This window comes from Gavia stellata, chromosome 28 (genome assembly GCF_030936135.1).
Source record: "Gavia stellata isolate bGavSte3 chromosome 28, bGavSte3.hap2, whole genome shotgun sequence".
NCBI classification, from domain to species: Eukaryota; Metazoa; Chordata; class Aves; order Gaviiformes; family Gaviidae; genus Gavia; species Gavia stellata.
The window spans coordinates 5762914-5785443 of record NC_082621.1 but is presented as its reverse complement, the minus strand read 5'-3'; the positions used below and the strand labels follow the sequence as shown (position 1 = coordinate 5785443).

The 22530-nt window shown below is 63.9% G+C and overlaps 1 protein-coding gene across 1 annotated transcript; it reads left to right on the top strand.

Annotated features, from left to right (window-relative positions):
* Positions 1–270: 270 nt before the first annotated feature.
* Positions 271–19513, top strand: FMNL1 (formin like 1). Its single transcript, XM_059830266.1, is given in 27 exon segments — positions 271–342; positions 344–439; positions 6764–6847; positions 7122–7205; positions 7287–7360; positions 7978–8061; positions 8319–8459; positions 9690–9798; positions 10040–10116; positions 10201–10294; positions 10638–10712; positions 11198–11308; positions 11417–11566; positions 11659–11760; positions 11874–12117; positions 12356–12655; positions 12774–12895; positions 13380–13582; positions 13801–14035; positions 14133–14201; positions 14346–14426; positions 15766–15895; positions 16003–16166; positions 16428–16529; positions 16812–16904; positions 17087–17216; positions 17986–19513. Coding segments are annotated over 27 exon segments (3330 nt in total). The 3' UTR covers positions 18090–19513.
* The last annotated feature ends 3017 nt before the right edge of the window (positions 19514–22530 follow it).

Genomic DNA, 22530 nt, shown 5'->3' with positions numbered 1-22530 from the left:
GGGCCGAGGCGCGCCCGGGCCGCCGCGAGCCGCCCCCCCCCCCCCCCCCCGAGCGCGGGGCGCGGCAGGTGCCGGGGCCGCCTCCGGGCTGCCGGGGCGGGGGGGCGGGGGGCGGCCTTTACAGCGCAATAACGCCCCGGAGAAGTTGCAAACGGCGAAGAGCGGCGGCGGCGGAGGGAGGGAGGGAAGGAGGGAGGGAGGGAGCGAAGGGAGACGGCGGCCGCCCCGCCCGGCCCCGGCCCCGGCGCTCCCGCATCCCGCAGCCCCGCCATGGGCAACGCGGCCGGGGGCATGGAGGGGGGGGCGGCGGGGCGGGAGGGCCGTGAGGGCCGGTTCCCGGCGCCCCCCCCCCCCCACCGCCGCCGCCGCCGCCCCGCCGCCCGCCCGGCAGCCCATCCCCGCCGCCGCCGAGCTGGAGGAGCGCTTCGGCCGCGTCCTGGTGAGCGGGGCCGCGGGGGGGGGGGGGCGGCCCGAGCCCGGTCCGAGCCCGGTCCGGCGGGTGCTTCGCCTCGGCAGCGCCGCGGGCTCCGCGGCTGCGCTGCGGGACCGGGATGGGGGGGGGGGGGGGCTCGGCCGCCTCGTCGTGCCGCTTTCAGGTGTCCGGTCGCGCCGTGTCACCGCCCGGTCGCTGCTTCTGTCCCGCCGGGGGGAAGGATTTCCCCGCTCGGCCCTGCCCGGGGGATACCCCACGCCCGGTGCTGCCTCCCCGGCGCTCCCGCGGTGGGGGGATATCCCCCCCCCCCCCCCACCTCCCCTCAAACCGTCGGGGTGCCCCCGGGGCCGCTCCGCCGTGGCGGGGAGCCGGTAGCGTGCCGCAGGGGCACCGGAGCTCTCCGCTCCCCCCCCATCCTCTTCCCCCGGGGAAACCACCGGCCCCGGTTGTGGGGGGAGCAGCGGGTGATGGCGAGGCCACGATCCCATGGGATGACAGCTCCTTGAAACGCTCGGAGCTGCGGGAGATGAGCTCCCGCTCGCTCTCCGCCGTCCTTGAGCGGGGCCGGTTGGCCGTGACCTTCGCGCCAGGCCGGCCGCGGTCCCACCGCAGAGAGCCGGAGCACGCTCCATCCCCTATCCATGCCCTCCCCAAAACCACTCCATAGCTGAGGGTCAGGTTGGGAGCGGGGAAAATATTTTCGGCTTTAATGCCCTGATCCCCCGGTGGGAGATGGAGGCCGTTTGCCGACCCCGTGCCGGGAGCGGCCGCGGGCAAAAGCTCCCGCCAATACCGGTACGCCGAGATCTGCTCGGTGGGATCCACCATCCCGGCCCCGAGCGCACATCATCTGGAAGCTTTTTTATCTCCTGGCGTTTAGAGGAGGATTATTTGGAGACGGGCATCACTGCAGCTTCTCCGTGACCGGCAGCACCAGCTCCGGCTCGGCACAGCCGTGGGGGCACGCTGGCGAAGGGCTTTGTGAGGTGGGGATCCGCATGGGATCCCCGAAATCCCCACGGAGGGGGCTTTGCTGTGGGATGCCCATCGCTGGCGGTGCGGAGGGCGGCGGGTGGCTGAGCTGGGTGGTGGTGCCTGTGATGGCTCCCGGGTGCCGCGGCGGCGGTGGCAGGAGGGGACGGGAGGCCGGGGACCTCGGGGTGCTTCCGCTGCTGCTGCGAGGCCTCAGGAAACAGCGCTTTCCGCCTGGCTGGGTGGCGGCAGGTTGGAAATCCTAAGCCAAAAAACGATGGGAAAAGGGGGAAAGCGCTGCCCCAGGCCCTCGCCGCCACCAGGACCTCCTCCATCCCGAAGGAAAGCCCTTTCCCGGGAGCCGGGGGGACCCAGGGGGCTGAGTTTTGGCCAGACGGGAACCGGGCGTCTTGTGAAATCGGGTGTCCCAATCTCGCTTCCTCCTTCTGCAGGTTCTCTTCCCCCTTCTCCCAGCCGGGGGGGCGGCGGGACCCCCGGGGGGACGGGGACGGGGGGGTCCCTCGCCCTCACCCGCCCCAACCACGTTCCGTCACTGGGGATTTGATTTTTACCACCTCTTGAGGTTGTGAGATCAGTGATGGAGCAGCAGGTGATGGGTTGGGAATCTCCTGGTGGGGCACGATCCAGAGCCGGCACGTTGCCACGGCTACGGCGATGCTGCGAGAGCGCGTTGGCGCAAACCAGTTTTGGGCTGGACATCCCAAACTGGGAGAGCTGGTGGGGCAAAGCCTGGCAGAAAAGCCAACGGAGGAGTCTGGGGGATCCAAGCTGCCATCGGGAAGGGGACGGATAAACCCACCACGTGCCGAGAAATGGGGAATTTCGTTTTATTCCCCAAAACCTGGCTTCTTCCCAGCTAGGGCACCGTGGCAGATGCCAATTTGACAGAGCGACGGGAGGGTTGTCCCCGTGCCAAGTGGTCTGGGATGTGCCGAGGTGGCTTTTTGGGATGGAGCAGAGGAAGGGAGCATCTTTGCTGCTGGGATGGAGATGCTCGGATGCTCCTGCTTGGAGCAGTTGGGATTTTTTTTCCTCCCTTTGCGCATGAAGAGGTAGCAGTGGGAAATAAATAAATGAAATTATGAGTCGAGGGAGTGGTGGAGGTGAAGCCAAAAATAGCCGGGAGGGTTCGGCTGGAGCCTGGGGGATGGTGCCGGATGAGGACACGGGCTGCTCCGGCCGGGAGGTTTTGCTGGCTGGACCTTTGCTCCCGCTTCTCCCGGGATCTGGGGGAGAGCGCGGCAAACGTCACCGCCGCAGATGTTTGCAGATGTTTGCAGATGTGTTGGCCCCAGCGGTGGGACCGGTCACCAGCCGAGCCCCGGCCGCGGTGTCGGCACCAGCTCAACTGGGAAAGAAAACTGACGGTCAGCTTTCTGCTGGATCCGTTCCCAGCCCGGTCCCGCCATGGTGGCCAGGTCCGGCTGGGTGCCACGGGGGCTGCGGTGGGGTGTCCCCAGGGCGGGCGGGTGCCCTGGGTGGGGAGGGAAGTGGCTTGAGAGCTGTGGTACGTGGCTGGATCAGGCCCTGGCTGAGCCGGGAGGCATCCCGGTGCAAGGTTCCCCCCGTATTGCCGGATCAGGCCCTGACTGGCTCGGGAGGGCATCCCGGCACGTGGCTGGATCGGGCCCCCCACGTGGCTGGATCCAGCCCCCCACATCGCTGGCTCAGCCCCCACTGCGTGGCCGGATCGGGCCCTGGCTGAATGAGGAGGGCATCCTGGCACAGGGATCCCCCCGGGAGGCCGGATCGGGCCCTGGCTGGCTCAGGAGGGCACCCCTGTGCGAGGATCCCCCCGGGCGCGGGGTGCGCAGGCAGGCACCCTGCCGGGGTGCGGGTGCGGTGGCTGGATCAGGCTCGTCTCCCCAGCCTGTGCCGAGAGCAGCTTCTGCTTGGTCTTAAAATAGAGCCGGGAGCAGCAGCAGACGGTAGCGGCCGCCCAGCCCTTACCCCGCTCCTCGCCACCCTCGCGGCAGGATCCGGCCATTGGCGGGGACCTGTGTCCTCCGCCAGCTTGCCCCTGCCGGGCACGTGGTGGGTTTGGGACCCCGCCGGATCCAGGGACTCCCTGGTGCTCCTGGGAGCATCGCCCAGCCCGGCTTGCTGCAGGCTGGGGTTGGGAGAGCCCTGGGTGGGCCTGATCCTGCTGGGTGCCCGGCGCTGAGCCTCGGGAAGAGGCAGGAGGATGGATCTGGTGGCAGTCGGGGTCGCTGGAAGGGATACCGCGGGAGGGCTGGTGCTGTGGGGCTGGGCATGCCCCAAACCCCCTTGGGTGGGAGCGTCGCGCTCCGCGGCCAGGAGGGATGGAGCATCCCGGCAGTGGCGTGGCCCCGGTGACGTTAGTCCTTATCGCGGTTGGTGAAAGCCCCTAAACCACCACCTCGGGGCTGCTCCGGCCCCTTCCCTGCGGTGGGCAGGGTTGGTATCCGATGTCCGGACTGGGATGTGCTCCCATGCCGCATGCCATTGAGGCTTTCCATCCCGGCTCCGTGGATGCGCACCCCCCACGTGCCCCAGAAACGGTGCTCCCTGGGTTCAGCCCTGTTTTCACTCGAGCCCGTCGGTGTTGTGCAGAGCAAATGCTTCCATAAAAGATGCTTTGACCTTTTTGCGCTGGGGTTTGGTGCAAAGCCCAGCTCCGCTCGGCTCTGCCGGTCGCATGCGGAACAAAAAGGAGGTGTCTGACACCCAAAATAGAGCTCCGTCCCCGCCGTCATCAGCAGCCCCGGCGCTGAGGGCGCTGCGATATGAAAAGGTCTTTTCGTACCGGAAAATGATGTAGGTGCTGCTTTGCCTCCCCCCAGTCTTAGTTTTAGGTGTTGGGTTAACACCCGTGCAGCAAACCCACCCTGCCGGGGGGGGGTCCCAGCCGGCCGCACCCTGGTGCCAGGGCTGGGTGGGGTGGCTCCGGGGGCTCCGTGGCACCTCGTGTCCCAGGAGGGTTGGCGGAGGACATTTGGTGACATCCGTTCCGTAACGGTGTGGGCTGTGACGCTGCGGGCAGGCCGTGGGGGGAGGATGGGGAAGCCCCACGCCGGGGTGGGACGAGGGTGCTGAGTGCCGTCCAGAGGGTGCTGGATGATGGGAGGTGGGATGTGGCTGCTGGGTGCAAGTCCCCGTGGCCCCTCCATCCTTGGCCCCCAAGGAGGAGGAAGACCAAGTCCTTCCTCTGCCACCTCCGGAGTGCTCAGCTGCTGCCCTGCCCCACATCTCCCACCCAGACCCACATCACCTGCCCTGCCCCACATCTCCCGCCCTGCCCCACACCTCCCGCAGCACCCGTCCCCATCTCCCCGGCAGGAAATGAGAACCGGTTTCTTCGTGCTGCCGGCTGACGCCGGGGACCACAGCAGAGCCACTTCCTCCCCCCTGGCACCACGTGCCCGCCCGGGGCCGCGGCGGGACGCAGCCACCACCCAGTTTGTACCCGAACCGTGCCACATCCTGCCACCCGGCCCAGCCCTGCTTGCGAGGAAGGGACCGCGGGGCTCGGTGGCAGAGCCGCCTCCGTAACAACATCCCCAGCATGCATCCTCATGGCAGAGAGCCCACGGGAGGTCCTGTCCCACCAGTGATGCTTGGTCCTGGTTTTTCCAGGTCCCACACATGGTTCCTGGAGGAGGTGGTCCACGTGGCAGGTGCCACCATCCCCTCTCTGCTGAGGGCACCCAACAGAGGGTCCCTCGGAGAGTGCCATGGGTGCTGCCGGAGGCCTGAGTGGGGTGTTTGGGTGCGTGGTCCCTCTCGGCACAGCCCTGTCCCTTGGTCTGACCCTCCTGGAGGGTCTCATCCGTCCCAAGGATGGCACCTTGGGGACCACGAGGACGGGGCTCCCCAGCAAAGGCAACATCAAGGTGCTGTTGACACCTTGCCCATCCCGGGACCCACCCGGCAGCTCCGGTGCAGCCCCGGCAGCTTTGCAATGAGGTTATTTCTGACCCCGCAGCCTAATTTTACCCTCCCTGCCCAGCTCTCCGTGCGAGCCGTCCCCGACCAAAGCGAGCCGAGTGCTGGCTCCTCTCCACCCATGTCTCCTGGCTGCGGCTTCCTGCGAAAGCAGCTCAACAGGTCCTTGGTGGAGGCGGGTGGCGAGGTTTCTGCTCCTGCCTGCCACCGTGGCACTTCTCCTCTTGGACCTGCTCCTCTCTGGGCAACCAAACCCCTGTGAGATGCCTTTTCCCCAAGGACATGGGTGTTCTGGGGGTGCATGCACCCCACATCCCCATCCCCAGGCATCAAGGGACCCCAAAACTGGAGGTTCAGGGGGACCTGGGGCTGTGCATCGCCTCGATGTACCGTTGTGCCAGCTTGCCCGGGCTCTCCGGGCCAGCAGCAGCCTTAGTTCCTGCTTTTCCCTGGGGCCTGGATCACCAAGAAATGGGTCTTTTGGGAGAATAAATCGCCCGTGAACCGAGCTGAGCTCCCAGCATGGCCCAGGCCATGGTGGGTGCCCCATTAAAGGCTCTGCTGGTCACCCCATGGTGTCCCTCAGGGACCCGCTGTGTCCCTGAGCACCCCAGAGGCAGGAGCTGCACCCGGGGCTTCCCAGAGCCCCCGGCCATGGCGCAGAGTGGTTTCGGCAGCCGCCTTGTGCCGTTTGGAGAGCGGAAACCACGTCACGTCCTGCCGGGGCGGCCCCGGGGGGGGGCAGCGGGGGCCGGGGTTGTGCAACGGTGGCACGGAGGGACGTGACAACACCCCAGACCCTGCCCTGACATCATGTCTCTAAAGAAACACTGAGTTCACCAGCCGGCTCGTCACGCGCCCATGGTGGGGGGACTCAGAGGTGACCGTCACCCTCGAGCAGGGCCCAGACTCCTGCGTTCCTCAGCTGTGTTACCAGCCTGTGTCCCCGTCCCTCACCCCAAGTGGCTCCGCCAGGACCGGGCTGGCTGAGGCTGGCAGCATTGTGCACTCATGGCATGGATGGATGGATCCAGTTTTTCCTCCTGTCCCCCACTGACACCCCATGTCTTCCGCCTCAGGGACCCCCAGGTGGGGACGTTGCTGATGGGCCCATGGCTGGTGGGGTCCCCATCCTCCCACTGATGTCCCCATCCTCCCACTGATGTCCCCATCATCCTACTGATGGTGTCCCCATCCTCCCACTGATGATGTCCCCATCCTCTCACTGATGTCCCCATCATCCTACTGGTGTCCCCATCCTCCCACTGATGGTGTCCCCATCCTCCCACCGATGTCCCCATCCTCCCACTGATGTCCCCATCCTCCCACTGCTGAGCAAGGACACCCTGCGCTGGGCGAGCAGTGGGTGCCAAAGCCCCGGGGGATGTTTTTTGGGGGTGACCCCCAGCCCTGACACTCATCATCCCACAGAACTCCATGAACCTGCCCCCGGACAAGATGAACCTGCTTAACCAGTACGACGACGAGAAGAAGTGGGAGCTCATCTGTGATCAGGTGAGGTCCAGGCATCACGGTGCCCCCAGTGCCATCCCTGCCCCCAGGTGCCACTCACAGCGTGGGCATCAACCCGGCATGTGCCGAGCACCAACATCCCTCTCCGTTAGCGATACAGCACCTTATTAACCTGATTAAACATTGATGCACGACCATCTGCGGCGGGGCAGGGAGGGTGGGCGGAATGGGGACATGGTGGCTGCCACGGGGACGGTGGCATTTCCCGGTGCCACGGGCAGGTGGCCTGGTTTCAGCCTCTCTTCGGGGCTCGTAGGAGCGGTTCCAGGTGAAAAACCCACCGTCCGCCTACATCCAGAAGCTGAAGAGCTACTTGGACACGGGTGGTGTAAGCAGGAAGGTGAGGGCTCCCCCTTGCACCCCTTGTCCCCATCCCGGGTCGGGCGCGGGGACAGTGCCAATGGCTCTCCCCGCCCCACAGTTCAAGAGGCAAGTGCAGGAGTCAACGCAGGTGCTCCGGGAGCTGGAGATTTCCTTGAGGACCAACTACATTGGGTAAGGATGGGGGTGTCCTTGTTGTCACCCAGCCGCTGCTGCTGTCCCCGGCATCGCTGGGACAGGGACTGGAATGCTGGAGGCTTCTGGCTGGGGGGGTGACAGCGGGACGTGGAGGCTGGTGGCCTCATCCTGCCCCTGTGGGGTGGCTTTAACAGGAGGATGGGGGTGCTGAAGCAGCTGGCTGTGCCATGGGTGCTGTAGGACCTGAACCCCATTTTGGCTCTCTGGTACCCCCTGGGTGCCAGGATGGACCCTGGTCCCCACCCTGGGTGCCCCGACCCTTCGTGGTGTGGTGGGTGCCCGTGGTTCCACCACCCAGGGTCAGGCTGTCCTGCCATGGTGGCAGCGGTGCCAGTGGTGGCAGTGGTGCCAGTTGGTGGCAGTGGTGGCAGCGGAGCCCTCAAGCTGTGTCCCCCGTGCATCAGGACTGGGGGTCATCATGGCACCCACCTGCCTCAGAGAGGTGCCAGCTCATGGTGCCACCTCGTGTCCTCAGTGTGTCCCAGCCTCGCTGGGGACCTCTGACCAGGGGGTGGCTCCGCTGGGGGTCTGGCGGGGGCAGAAGGGAGGATGAGGAGGGCTGGCGCAGCCCACTAACCCCCTGCAATCCCCAGCTGGGTCCAGGAGTTCCTCAACGAGGAGAACAAGGGGCTGGATGTGCTGGTGGAGTATCTCGCCTTCGCCCAGTGCTCCGTCACGTACGTCCCCACTGGGTCCCCCTTCCCCAAGGCCGGGATCAGCCTCCCCCGGGACTCAGAGGGGCTGGGGGGGTCCCTGGGGGTGCTCTCCCCCATCATCGGAGTGATGGAGCTAAGGATGCTCCATGGCTGGGGTTGAGCAGAGCATCCCCAACACCTCTGTGCCCACATCCCCAGCCCCAGGGACCCCAGGGGGGGTGCCTGCCCGTATCAGGGTGCCACGGCTCACCCGTCCCCGTGTCCCCGTGGGCCTCCAGGTACGACATGGAGAGCGCCGAGAATGGCAGCCCGGGCTCCGACAAGGGCAAGGGCCTGGAGCGGTCGCTGGAGGACCTGAGCAAAAGCAACTCCTCGTCCCCCACCCAGGGCTCCTCCAAAGTGCGGCACCTCACCGTCAGGTAACGCGTGGTCCCGTGTCCCCCGTGTGTCCCCCGTCCTTGCGCCATGTCCCCCCGCTCTCTGCCTCGCTGCCCCCCCGGCGCGCTGTGCTCAGAGAGGGGCTCGGCAGGGAGACGCAGGCCTGGTCCTAAAAATGAGTCCCCAGCGCTGGTTTAGGGGGGGACACAAAGTCACGTTCTCGTGCGTGCACAAGGGATAAACCTGCCCGGAGCTGGGCTGGATCAGTCCCCCAGCCCGGCACCACGGCTGTTGTGGGATGCTCTGGGCATAACCCATGAATAAGCAAAAATTGGCGATGCTTGAGATTTTGGGGGAGCAAATCACACCCCCCCGGTTTAAAACTGGGGTGGAGGAACGGGCCTGCGCCCCCCCAGCCGGTCCCGGTGGCCGGTGGCTTTCACTTGGCACCGCTCGCCCCCGCAGCCCCCTTCTAACCCCGCTCTTCTCTTGCACGCTGCCGGGGGACGCGCTGACGGTAGGTGACGGGGCCGGGGCGCTGGCGTGACGGGGACACCCCAGCAGGACCCCACTGCCGGTCACCAGCGTTGGGGACGGTGCCTGCGGGGCATCCCAGGTGGGCAGGGGGGGGTCCAAGGGGACACCCCGCCACGGTCACCCCGGGAGCCGTAACACGGCACCTTGGGGTCCACGGGGGTCCCTCGCCGCCTGCCAGCAGCTCCGGAGGAGCCAGGGTGTCCCCCCCCAGCCCCAGGGACAGGTCAGGAGAGACATGGCACCCACGGGGGGGTCCCGGGTCTCGTCCCCCCACCCGTGTCCCCAAGCCTGGGTGTCCCAGGGGCCACGCGGGAGCCCCGTTTCTCCCTCCTATCCTGCAGGCTCTAACGCGCCTCCAGCTGCTGCCTCTCGAACCAGCACATCCACACCCTCCTCCGCCACGTCCACCCCAGCGTCCCCTGCAGCGCCCCGGGCAGCGATGGGGACAGTAGCCCCAGGTCACCCGGCAGCTCCTACCCGCCCCGGTGAGCCTCCGAGACCACCCGTGTGCACGAGGGGCACCCGACATCCATCCCACCCACCCCCATCACCCCAAGGGCTTGTAGATGGTCGCGGAGATGGGGGGCTCTCCCGTGGGGATGCAATCACCCAGGTCCCCTGGTGTCCCCCCTCCTCCCCGCTGCCACCCCCCCATGCGCTGCCCCCTCCCCGCTTGCGCTGCGCCCCTCGGCCGCCCCCCCGGCCCCCGCTCAGCCGCCCTCTCGCCCGCCCAGGCTGAACCCCTCGCACAGCAGGAAGGCGCTGAGGAACTCCCGCCTCATCAGCCAGAAGGACGACGTCCACGTCTGTATCATGTGTCTCCGCGCCATCATGAACTACCAGGTGGGAGATGGCAGCGTCCTCGGGGACCCACCTGGGGCTCCCCAAAAACCTGGGGAGCTGGCTTTGGGGTCAGGGTTTGGGTGGGGTGGGACCTGTTCTCCACCCCCTTGCTCTGCGATGTCCTCACTCAACCTCATGCCTGGTGGGGACGTGGCATGGGGACGTCCCAAAGTCCCAGAGCATCCCTGGGGTGGGGACAGGAGGACGCACGACCCCATTAATGCTCCTTTTCCCCCCCAAGTCTGGCTTCAGCCTGGTGATGAACCACCCAGCCTGTGTCAACGAGATCACCCTGAGCCTCAACAACAAGAACGCCAGGTAGGACCCATCCCCTGTCACCCGTTCCCCTGTCCCCTCGCCCACCCCGCAGCCCTGACCCCCTCGCACCCCCTGTCTCCGCAGGACCAAGGCGCTGGTGCTGGAGCTGCTGGCTGCCGTCTGCCTGGTCCGAGGTGGCCACGACATCATCCTGGCCGCCTTCGACAACTTCAAGGAGGTGAGTTCCCAGCAGGGATGCACGGTCCCCACGCTGACACCCATGATCCAGCTGGATTTGTGCCTCAGTTTCCCCATGTGTGGCAGAGCCCTGCATCATCAGGGCATCCTCCGTCCTCAAAATGCCCATCCCATGACTCTCTTGGGGATGCTCCAGCCGTTGGGCTTGATGTTCCCATGCCAGCGCATGTCCCCAGGGCCACGTCCCAGCTGGATCAGGCACTACGCAGCACCCGGCAGGGCTGGGATGGTGTCACCAGTGGGTGCCTCCTGCCCCGCCAGCCCCCGGGGTGCCCACCCTGGCCATGTCCCTCCTGACCCTCAGCCCTCTGCTCCCACCCCAGGTCTGCGGGGAGAAGAACCGCTTCGAGAAGCTGATGGAGTATTTCCGAAACGAGGACACCAACATCGACTTCATGGTGAGTGGTTGGCGGGGCTGGTGCTCTGCTGTCCCCGGGGGTGCCATGTCCCCAAGGGCTGCCGAGCCACCACGCTATCCCGGGGGTGCCATGTCCCAAAGGCTGCCAAGCCCTTGTGCTGTCCCCAAGAGCTGATGGTCCATCCCCAGGTTGCTGCGTCCCAAGGGCTGTCAAGCCACTGTGCTGTCCCCAGGGCACTGTGTCCCCAAGGGCTTCTGAGCCATCATGCTGTCCCCAAACCATCATGTCCCCAAGGGCTGCTGAGCCACCGTGCTGTACCCAGGGCATCATGTCCCCAAGGGCTGCTGAGCTGCTCCCAGTTCCCCATGTCCCCGGGGCTGTGGAACCACCATGCATTCCCCAGGGGCACCATGTCCCCGAGGGCCACCGATCCACGCCCCAGTCCCCAGGGCACCGTGTCCCCAAGGACTACTGGGACACTGTGCCGTGCCGGTGGCTGCGCTGAGCCTGTGCCCGTCCCGCAGGTGGCCTGCATGCAGTTCATCAACATCGTGGTGCACTCGGTGGAGAACATGAACTTCCGCGTCTTCCTGCAGTACGAGTTCACCCACCTGGGGCTGGACCACTACCTGGAGGTGGGTGATCCTGCACCGCCCCGGTGCTGAGCCCATGATGCCGGAGGTGGGTGGGTGCTGGAGGGGGTACCACCGGCCGTGACGGTGCCACCGGCTGTCCTGTGGCAGAGCCTCCGTCTCACCGAGAGCGACAAGCTGCAGGTGCAGATCCAAGCCTACCTGGACAACGTCTTCGACGTGGGGGCCATGCTGGAGGACTCGGAGACGAAGACGGCCGTGCTGGAGCACATGGAGGAGCTGCAGGAGCACGTCAACCAGGTGGGACGTGGGCGCGTGGGCAGGAGCTGCTGACGCAAGCCCCGAGGGAGGGACAGGGATGGGGCTGAGCGACGTCACCTCGTCCCCCACAGTTGACGGAGAAGCTGCAGGATGCGGAGAACGACTCCATGGCCAAGATAGCGGAGCTGGAGAAGCAGCTGAGCCAGGCGCGGCGGGAGCTGGAGGTGTTGCGGGTGAGCACCCATGGGTGCTACGATGCCGGAGGAAGGGATGGGTGCCTGGGGGACCGGGGTTTAAGGGGTGCAGCGGGACACCAGTGATGTGCCAGGGCTTGTCACCGCTGCAGGAGCAGCTGAGCCCACCGCGGCCACCCAGCCCGCCGGCCCCGCAGCCCCAGGAGTGCTACCGGCTGGCGCTGGAGCGGCGGCTGGTGGAGCTGGAGGAGAAGGGGTTGGTGCAGATCCTGCGTAGGCCCGACGGAGACGTCGCCATCGAAATTGTCCCCGTCGTCATAGAAACCCCGGCAGCGCCCGTGGTTACGGGAGAGGCCACCGCCGCCACCACCACCACCGCCACCACTACCACCAGCAGCGCCACCAGCACAGGTACCACGGGTGCAGGGGGATGGCAGCAGCCCATGATGTCCCCTTCCCAGTGGGGACACCCAGCACAGAGGCGGGGTGGCAGCATGTCTCTGGGCAGAGAAACTGAGGCAGGGGCACGGGGATGTGCCCCGGGACGCAGAGTCACTCGGTGGCAGAGGGAACGTGGTGGTGGCACCGTGCCCGGCTGTGCCACCGTCTCACCCATATCTTTTTTCCATTGCAGATGCTCCGGCTCCGGCCCCATCTCCCCCACCAGCACCCCCCGGCCCCCCGCCCCCCCCGCCTCCACCCCCCCCGCCACTGCCGGGGGCTGAGCCCGGCCCCCCGCTGCCCCCCGCACCCCCACTGCCCGCAGGCACCGGCCCCCCCCCAGCCCCTCCTCTCCCGGGTGACCAAGCGCCACCCCCCCCCCCACTGCCCCCGGGGGGGCTGGAGGGCCCCGTCCCTCCCCCTCCACCACCCCCCCCCCTCGGCGGGGAGCTCCCAGCCGCACCGGGTGACCCCCACGCCGCTGGCGGTTCAGGTGAGTGTGGCCCGGGGACGGTGGGGACATCCCCCAGGCAAGGGCTAGGGGCACCCTGGGGTGGGTTTGGGACCCCCCCACCCCGTGACGTGTCCCCCCCCTTCCCATCACCCCGCAGTGAAGGTGAAGAAGCCGATCCAGACCAAGTTTCGCATGCCCGTCTTCAACTGGGTGGCACTGAAGCCGAGCCAGATCGATGGCACCGTCTTCACCGAGCTCAACGACGAGAAGGTGCTGCAGGTGAGGACTCGGGGGGTCCGGGGGGGGTCCGGGCGCAGGGTGCTCGGTTGGCCCAGCACCCCAATCCACGCTGCGCCTACGCTGAGGTTGCCCCCGTGCCCACTTTGCAGCCATCCGTGGTGTCACGTGGCTGCTGGAGGAGCTGGAGGCTGGAGCAGCTCCTTGGCGCCATGGAGAGGGACAACATGGGATGTGCCATCCTTCTCCTGTCACCCCATCCTTCTCCCCTTGCTCCATCCTCATCCTCACATCCTGTCCATGTCTTCTTCCTCATCTTCATCCTCTGGTCCCCTCATCCCCTCCTTACCCCCTCGCTGTCCCCTTGTCCTGTCCTTGTCCTTGTCCTCTTGCTCCATCCTCATCCCTTCAACTTGACCTCATCCCCTTGCTCCATCCTCATCCTCTCGCTCCTCTCCCCCCTGTCCCGGTCCTCTGATGTCCTGCGTCACCTCCCCGCCGTACCCTCAGCCCTGTCTCCCCGCAGGAGCTGGACATGAGTGACTTTGAGGAGCAGTTCAAGACCAAGGCGCAGGGCCCCGCCTTGGATATCAATGCCCTCAAGGTGAAGGCCACGCAGAAGGCTCCCAGCAAGGTCACCCTCATGGAGTCCAACCGAGCCAAGAACCTGGCCATCACCCTCCGCAAGGGCGGCCGCAGCATCCAGGACATCTGCACGGCCATCGAGACGTGAGTGTCCCCTCCTTGATGGGAGAAGGTCGGGAGAAGTTCAGGCACAAGCCCAGCAACACCGAGGGGTCGGGATGGTGTGGGGTGTGCTGGGGTTGGAGGAGTGACGGCACCAGCCATGGGGATGGAGGGAAGATGGGAACCAGCCATGGGTGACAGGGGGGTCGAGGGACCTGCTGCAGGGTCTGACTGCGCTGCGGGTCTCCCACCACCCGCAGGTACAACCAGCAAGCCCTGAGCCTTGACTTTCTGGAGCTGCTGCTGCGCTTCCTTCCCACCGAGTATGAGCGGACGCTCATCGGGAAGTTCGAGCGGGAGCAGAAGCCGCCGGAGGAGCTCTCGGACGAGGACCAGTTTATGATCCGCTTCAGCAAGATCCCGCGCCTGGCCGAGCACATGAATGTCATGATCTTCCTGGGCAACTTCAACGACACGGCCCAGCTGCTCATGCCGGTGGGTGTTGGGGGGACACGGGTTGGCTGTGGGTGGGGGATCTGCGAGGAGGTGGCATCCTGCAGTGAGACTCACACGCTTCTCCTCCCACCCGCAGCAACTCAACGCCATCATCGCCGCCTCCATGTCCCTCAAGTCCTCCAGCAAACTGCGCAACATCCTCGAGGTGAGGAGTTTGGGGTGCGGTAGCCCTGATGGGGGGACATCGGGCTGGGACAGGTGAACGCAGGGTGCTGCCAGGGTACGCGTGCCCCCCTCGGGGTGCCCCATCTATGCCCGGTTGTGTCCCTGAGCCGTTGTGTCTCCGCAGATCGTCCTGGCCTTTGGGAACTATATGAACAGCAGCAAGCGCGGGGCAGCCTACGGCTTCCGGCTGCAGAGCCTCGACGCGGTAGGGTCGGCGCGGGGCTGCCCGGCGTGTTGGTGCGCGGGGGCGCTGTCGCTGCCCAGGGACCAGCCTCCGGGATGGAGGGACACAGGGGCCAGCTGTAGAGATGGAGGGACGTGGGAACCTGCTGTGGGCATGGAGGGATGCAAGGACCATCTATAGGGATGGAGGGACACAGGATTCAGCTGTGGGGATGGAGGGATGAAGAGACCATCTGTAGGGTTGGAGGGGCACAGGGAGGAGTGAAAGGGATGGAGATACACAAGAACTGGCTGTGGGGTTGGAAGGATGCAAGGACCAGATGTGGAGAGATGGAGGGATGCAAGGACCAGATGTGGAGAGATGGAGGGATGCAAGGACCAGCCGTGGGGATGGAGGAAGATGGGAAGCAGCCGTGGGGATGGAGGGATGCAGAACCAGCCGTGGGGATGGAGGGATGCAAGGACCAGCTGTGGGGATGGAGGGATGCAAGGACCAGCCATGGGGATGGAGCAAGATGGGAAGCAGCTGTGGGGATGGAGGGATGCAGAACCAGCCGTGGGGATGGAGGGATGCAAGGACCAGCCGTGGGGATGGAGGAAGATGGGAAGCAGCCGTGGGGATGGAGGGATGCAGAACCAGCCGTGGGGATGGAGGGATGCAAGGACCAGCTGTGGAGATGGAGGGATGCAGAACCAGCCGTGGGGATGGAGGGATGCAAGGACCAGCTGTGGGGATGGAGGAAGATGGGAAGCAGCTGTGGGGATGGAGGGATGCAGAATCAGCCGTGGGGATGGAGGGATGCAAGGACCAGCCGTGGGGATGGAGGGATGCAGAACCAGCCGTGGGGATGGAGGGATGCAAGGACCAGCTGTGGGGATGGAGGAAGATGGGAAGCAGCTGTGGGGATGGAGGGATGCAGAACCAGCCGTGGGGATGGAGGGATGCAAGGACCAGCTGTGGGGATGGAGGGATGCAGAACCAGCCGTGGGGATGGAGGGATGCAAGGACCAGCCGTGGGGATGGAGGAAGATGGGAAGCAGCCATGGGGATGGAGGGATGCAGAACCAGCCGTGGGGATGGAGGGATGCAAGGACCAGCTGTGGGGATGGAGGGATGCAGAACCAGCCGTGGGGATGGAGGGATGCAAGGACCAGCCGTGGGGATGGAGGAAGATGGGAAGCAGCCATGGGGATGGAGGGATGCAGAACCAGCCGTGGGGATGGAGGGATGCAGAACCAGCCGTGGGGATGGAGGGATGCAAGGACGAGCCGTGGGGATGGAGGGCCACAAGAGCCTGCCCTGAGCTGGGGTGAGGTGGGGTGGTGGGATGCGGGTCGGGGCTGATTCTGCTGTCTCCCAGCTCCTGGAGATGAAGTCAACGGACCGCAAGCAAACGCTGCTGCATTACCTGGTGCGGGTGATCACGGAGAAGTACCCTGAGCTGACCGGCTTCCACACCGAGCTGCACTTCCTCGACAAGGCGGGCACAGGTAGCGCCCATGGGCACCGGGCTGGGGGGGGTTGCGGCAGGCTGCAGCCCTGACGCGGGGGCTCTCCGAGCCTGCCCTGACCCCGGCGCTGCTCGCCCTCCCCGCAGTCTCCCTGGACAGCGTGTTGCAGGACGTGCGGAGCCTGCAGCAGGGGATGGAGCTGACCCGCAAGGAGTTCATGCGGCAGGACGACAGCCCCGTGCTCAAGGACTTCCTCAAGGTCAATTCGGAGGTGATGGAGAAGCTGCAGGCTGACAGCAAAACCGCCAAGGTGGGTGCTGGGGTAGTGTGGGGTCGTGGGGCAGGATTGGGCCCCCCCATACCTACGTGGGAACACCCCAGGGTGCCCTCTGCTCACGCCTCTGCCCCATGGGAGAGGCTCCAGGTGGGACGTGGCTCCAGCAGGAATGCTGGGAGCCCGGAGGGCTATGGAGGGGGATGGCGAAGTGGGAGAGGCTGGAAGGTGGTGGTGGGCGATGGGGTGCTGCTGCCCAGCCCCAGCCCCCCCAGATCGGGGTGTCTCTGCCCGCAGGAGGCATACGAGTCGGCTGTGGAGTACTTCGGGGAGAATCCCAAGACCAGTCCCCCCACCACCTTCTTCCCCATGTTCATGCGCTTCATCAGGGCCTACAAGGTAGGCAGGGATTGGGGGGGGTGCCCTGTTTCTGGGGGTTGGGAGGGAATTTGGGGTCGGGGGAGTCTGACCCCACTTTGGAGCAATCAGCAAAAGCAACATGTGAGGCTGGGGGCTCGTGGGGCAGAGAGACCCTGGGGCTCCGTGCTGCCCCTTGGGGCGGTCGGAGATGCTGGAGATGGATTGGGGTGAGCTGGGGGCTGCCGAGGGGAGGAAGGGGGGACTGCAGTCCTGCAGCAGGACCCCCCCAGCTCAGCACACCCTTCCTGCCCTTCTCCCAAGAAAGCAGAGCAGGACATCGAGCTGTGGAAGAAACAAGAGGCCGCGGCCAAAGAGGCAGAATCCGGCTCCCCAAGCAGCGAGGACCAGCCCGAGGTGAAGATGCCCCATGTGTCCCTCTGTCCTGGGGTCAGCTCCGCTCCAGCCCGAGCGGGCTGCGTGGTGGGGAAGGGCAAAGCAGGTCGTGGCTGGGGAGAGCTGGGTGGGGGGCGAAGATGGGGGGGCACCTTCCCCGGGTGCAGCGGGAGGCCACGGCGTTCACCCCGCGCTGTCCCCAGCCGCAGTTGCCCATCCAGAAAGCCAAGCGGCAGCAGATGGACATGATCGCAGAGCTGAAGAAGAAGCAGATGGTGAAGGAGCCGCTCCTCTACAAAGGAAAAGACAGGACCATCGAGGATATTATTACAGGTGAGAAATTGCTTCAGGTAAGTGGCCGGGCGTCCCCCCTGCATCAGACCCAGCGCTCGGGGCCAGCGGGGAGACTCTCGGTGATGGGGGCTGCGGGGGGCTGTCACAGCCTGGAGGCGGAGGGCCACCGAGCCCCTTCGTGGGGACCAAACCCACCTGTAGCACCCTCCCATCCCACGTGGCAAAGCTGCCGAGCGCTCTCTGCCCTGTCTCATAGCTCTTCCTGCTTTTCTGCTTCTTCCTCCTCCCTCCTCCTCCTCGCTGTCTCTCTGGATTGCTCTGCTCAGCTCTGAAAACTGTTCCTTTCACGGCCCGGACGGGCAAGCGCTCGTCCCGGCTCTTCTGCGACGTGAGCTTCAACGAGGAGAGTCCTCTGTAGGTAACGTGGGGGCAGCCGGGCTCGGGGCGAGGGCACGGCGCAGGCAGGGGCTGCCAGACTTTGCCACCCTCCTGGCTTTCTCGGCCCGTTGTCACCTCCGGCTGCGTGGCAGATGGGCTGGACTCTGCCCCATGCCAGGGGCACCACAGCATCAGCCCCAGCCCCACGGTATGGTGCTGGGCACCGAAAGAGCCGAGGGACAGGGTGCCACAGGCTGGCTGTTTGTAGCTGCTGCTTCTCCTGGCTCTGCGTGCAGCGGGTCGGGCTTCTCCCGAGCATCCTCGTACCCAAACGGGGTGACTCCTGGGCGGTGGTGGGTGACTGGGTCCCAGCCTTCGCCGGGGCGGGCAGGCGGAGCTCAGCCAGCTTCTGCGCTTTCTCCCGGTGCAGATCTGCGGAACAACCCTTACCGACGCGCAAACAAGGGCCACGGCAGCACCAAGAAACGGGCTGCAGGGCAGAGCCTGCAGGCGACGCCGGACATCTCGCTGTGACCGGCGCCCGTCCCTGCAGCTGCCGGATGGGACCGCACGACATCAACGATGCGGGGCGGAGGGACAGTGCCTGCTCCTAGCTGCTCCAGCCGCTTAGCGTGCCAACTGCCACCCTGCATGCCCTTGGGTCCGGCGCAGGGATCCCCCGGCGCTTGCTTAGCGATGCCTCTGAGCTCCTCTCCTCCAGGCTGGCAGGGCTGGGGGACCCTCCTGGGTATGGGCAGGGAGGGGGGAGCACAGAAAGGGCCCCAATTTGTCCTGGAAGGAAAAGAGGGGCTGCCCCATCCCCACCCCAGAGCTGCTCCGTTGCACGCCTGTCTCAGGGTCAGCCCTGCGCGCTGGTGTGCCCCACTCTTCAGCTTGCTGGTGCCTTTGATTTCCCGCTGCAGGAGGGGAGGAGGGTTGTAAGCCAGGGACGCAGCCGTCCCTGCATGTCTCCCCCAGCCCTTTGAGACCCGTGTTCGCTTCCGCTGCAGAGCTGAGCAGGCACGGTCTGCGCCTCCTCTCCAGCAAGGAGCCTGCTGCAAAGATCCCACCCTGGGCACTTCCCGTACCCCAGGAGCTGGCAGGGGTGCTATTTTACAGTGATTTTATACGTCTTCCTTAAAATTTCTCTGTGTTACGGGAGCAGGGACTGGAACACCCATATACAGGATCCTAAGGCTGTGGTGAGCAGCACTGAGCTGGTCCTCGCCACAGGAGAGACTCCGTAGCTCTGATAATCAGCAGCAGGGTCAAGGGGTTACTGTCCTCACGTCTCTGCGAGGTGGTACCTAGCTCTGCCCACCCGCAGCCCCGGCATCCGCCTCCGCTGTTGGGGCTGGAGCCTCTGGGAGACAGCAGTGACCATCAGCCCTCGGGGAGCGCGAGGCTGCTCCCCGTTAGCCAGCCGTTGCAGGACGCAACATGCAGTAGGTGCTCGGCAGCCTCCAGCCCCTGCAGCAAACACCGCGATTCCAAACCGCTGCAGGGTCCCTGCTGAAATCACGCAGCAGGAAGAGGCCAGAGAGCTGCACAAGCCTCCAAATAACGCACTGGACTCGATTCCTCCCCTGCCCCGCTGCTGATGAGTAAAGCCGAACCATGCACTGTCGCAATTAACCTGTTAGCGCATTTGCTTCGTTAAACGGCCCCTGCTCGCCCTGCCGCGAGGACGCGTGGCTGCCGTGTACATTCTCGCTAGCCCCAGCTTTTGGACCAGGGTCAGTCCTCGCCATAAGCCAGAGCAGCGACTGCTTCCTGCTGTAATTAAGACGCCAAGTGCCAACGGGCTCAGTATCGCACACAAGCTCAAAGGGGAGGGAAGGGAAATGAATGTGTAACTTATAAATGCCTTTAAGCCAGAAATGTAAAACATTAACTGCTAATTTGTATACATTATTTTTATATACTGAAGGCCTGTTTAATCTAAAGCAGAACTGGTAATAAAATGACTCTATGGATAAAGCACTTGTCTGTGAGGAGGGGTGAAGCTTTGCATGGGGGGCGATGCTACGAAGGAGGGATGGATGGAGGGATGCACGGGCTGCTGCTTGTTTCTCCGCTAGCAACGCGTGACGTCCTGCGTAAGGAAGAGCTGCCAGGAGTGGTGACCGTGCTCCTTTGAGCATTTTTAAGCAGAAGATGTATTTCTGACTCGCCCGTGACTGCAGCTGCGGGTAGGGTAACTTCAAGGCTCCGCTCAGCCCTGCAGCTCCTTCCAGGACTGGCAGCATCCAGGCAGGGGTGATCTAAGGGGTGAAAAGATGAGGGATAAGAGTGCCACGGGACCACAGAATGGCAAAGCCAGGGCCTGTGGCTCTTCCAAGGGGCAGTCCCACTCCTTACTACACAAGTGCCCCTAAGGAGAAGGCTGCCAGACCCCGGGCACCCCCAGGCACCCCTTGGCACCCCAGACATGTACCCGTCTCTGCTGGGCTACCTGGGCGAGGAGGCCACAGCTTCGGCCATCCACAGCGTGGAGGAGCAGAGGGCTCAGGGAGAGCCTAAGTCCAAAGGTCCAGGACAAAGGCTCAGCACAAGCGATTTGACACTGCTGCTCAGTTGGGCTGTCCTCAGAGACAAGAGGTGCTCTAGTGCTTCCCTAAGCTGATCCGTATCTTTACAGGGAAGGCTAGCGACAGAACACCCACCTTTTTTTTTTGTGGACAACTGATCTGACGTCTGTATTCACAGTACAAACATAGGTACGTGACAGCAAACCCCCCAAACTTCAATTTGGGGTTTCGAGATAACTGACCTCACTCGCTCACTGGCAACACCACCAGCACACCCCTACTCCACCGCGCTGACTTAACAGAAAGACACCACCTAAGTGGAGACAAACAGCCCCTGCACCAACAGCAAGAAGAAGCATTTGCTGAAAGGCGTGGGCGAACCTCCAGAGCTCTGCCTGCCCAACCTGGTGCCTCTGGATCCCAGACCTACTTTTCCACTATTGAGGGGAAGACTCAGCAGCTCCCAGTAGAGCAAAAGCCCCTGCCTGCAATGGGACAGGAGGAGGAAAAGGGACTATCTACTTGGAAACAGAGAGAGATGCCTGGGGGACAAGCGGAGTCCCCCGGGGCTCAGTTTTGGGGCCGGTCTTGTTTAATATCTTTATTGATGAACTGGACGAGGGGATTGAGTGCTCCCTCAGTAAGTTTGCAGATGACACCAAGTTGGGCGGGAGTGTTGATCTGCTGGAGGGTCAGAAGGCTCTGCAGAGGGATCTGGACAGGCTGGATCGATGGGCTGAGGCCAATTGTATGAGGTTCAACAAGGCCAAGTGCCGGGTCCTGCGCTTGGGTCACAACAATCCTGTGAGACACTACAGGCTTGGGGAGGAGTGGCTGGAAAGCTGCCCCACAGAAAAGGACCTGGGGGTGCTGGTTGACAGCTGGCTGAAGATGAGCCAGCAGTGTGCCCAGGTGGCCAAGAAGGCCAACGCCATCCTGGCCTGTATCAGAAATGGTGTGGGCAGCAGGAGTAGGGAGGTGATCGTGCCCCTGTACTCGGCGCTGGTGAGGCCGCACCTCGAATGCAGTGTTCAGTTTTGGGCCCCTCACTCCAAGAAGGACATTGAGGTGCTGGAGCGCGTCCAGAGAAGGGCGACGGAGCTGGTGAGGGGTCTGGAGCACAAGTCTGATGAGGAGCGGCTGAGGGAGCTGGGGTTGTTCAGTCTGGAGAAGAGGAGGCTGAGGGGAGACCTCATCGCTCTCTACAACTACCTGAAAGGGGGTTGTGGGGAGGTGGGTGTTGGTCTCTTCTCCCAAGTGACTAGCGACAGACAAGAGGGAATGGCCTCAAGTTGCAGCAGAGGAGGTTCAGGCTGGTTATTAGGAAAAATGTCTTTCCTGAGAGAGTGGTGAGACACTGGAATAAGCTGCCCAGGGAGGTGGTGGAGTCACCATCCCTGGAGGTGTTCAAAATCATGTAGACGTGGCATCGTGGGTCATGGTTTAGTGGGCATGGTGGGGTTGGGTTGATGGTTGGACTTGATGGTCTTACGGGTCTTTTCCAACTTTAGTGATTCTGTGATATTTAGCAAATCCTGTGGTCAGGTCCATCAAAGTTACTGCTGCCTCTTCGTACCCAGAAATGACTTCTCCCTACGTCCCCCCAAAACCAGGGTAATACATAGCAGAGTTTAATCAGACCAGGCTTCCGTTCTTGAAAAATTATTTAGCACCATTGCCTTGTTCTCTGGGACAACGTATCAAACCACTAGCCATGAGAATGAAGAATCTTTTTTTCCAGCTTTATTTTTTTCCCTGTGAAAATGCAGGTCAAAATGTTAATTTCAAGAAATCACAGTTTTATAAAGTGTCGTTCATTCAATACAAGCTAGTCATTCCATCGCCTTCACCCATGCCAGTACTGCCCATCCCAAAAAGATTATCAGCTTCATATTGCTTTGCCAACAGTGATTTTTCCAGATTTTAGAAAGGAGCTACACAACAAGAGCCAACTGTGTTTATCACTCCTACTGCTATTTGTCCTCTCTACCCTGAACTGGGGTTCTGTCCTAAAGCCTAGTTATGTTACTACACACACTTTCAGCCAAATTTTAATGTGGATAATGAAAAGCTTTCCTGATTTTCTCTTTTGTCAGTATTGCACAGCCAGCCTTGATCTGGAAGCTGGACTTTTTATGCCTGTCACAGCATCAGCCCCAGCCAAATTAAGAGGAAAGTGTCCTGGCAGCAGGAGAGAATCGACGAGATCCCAAGCTGGTAGGTAGCAAAGACGTGAAAACCCTGGAGATACTCCTGAGAGCAGAACCACATTTCAGGACAGTAAGAAAGCACCAGTGGTTCGAGGCATTAGCCAAAGCGTCTTTCCCATCTGGCAGGGACTGCTGCTGCCACAGCCCGCTTCTCTGGGCGGCCGTCACGTAAAAGATTTGTGAGGTGGAAATCTGCAGCCTCGCTTTCTCACTTGAGGTGGCAGCGAGATAGGA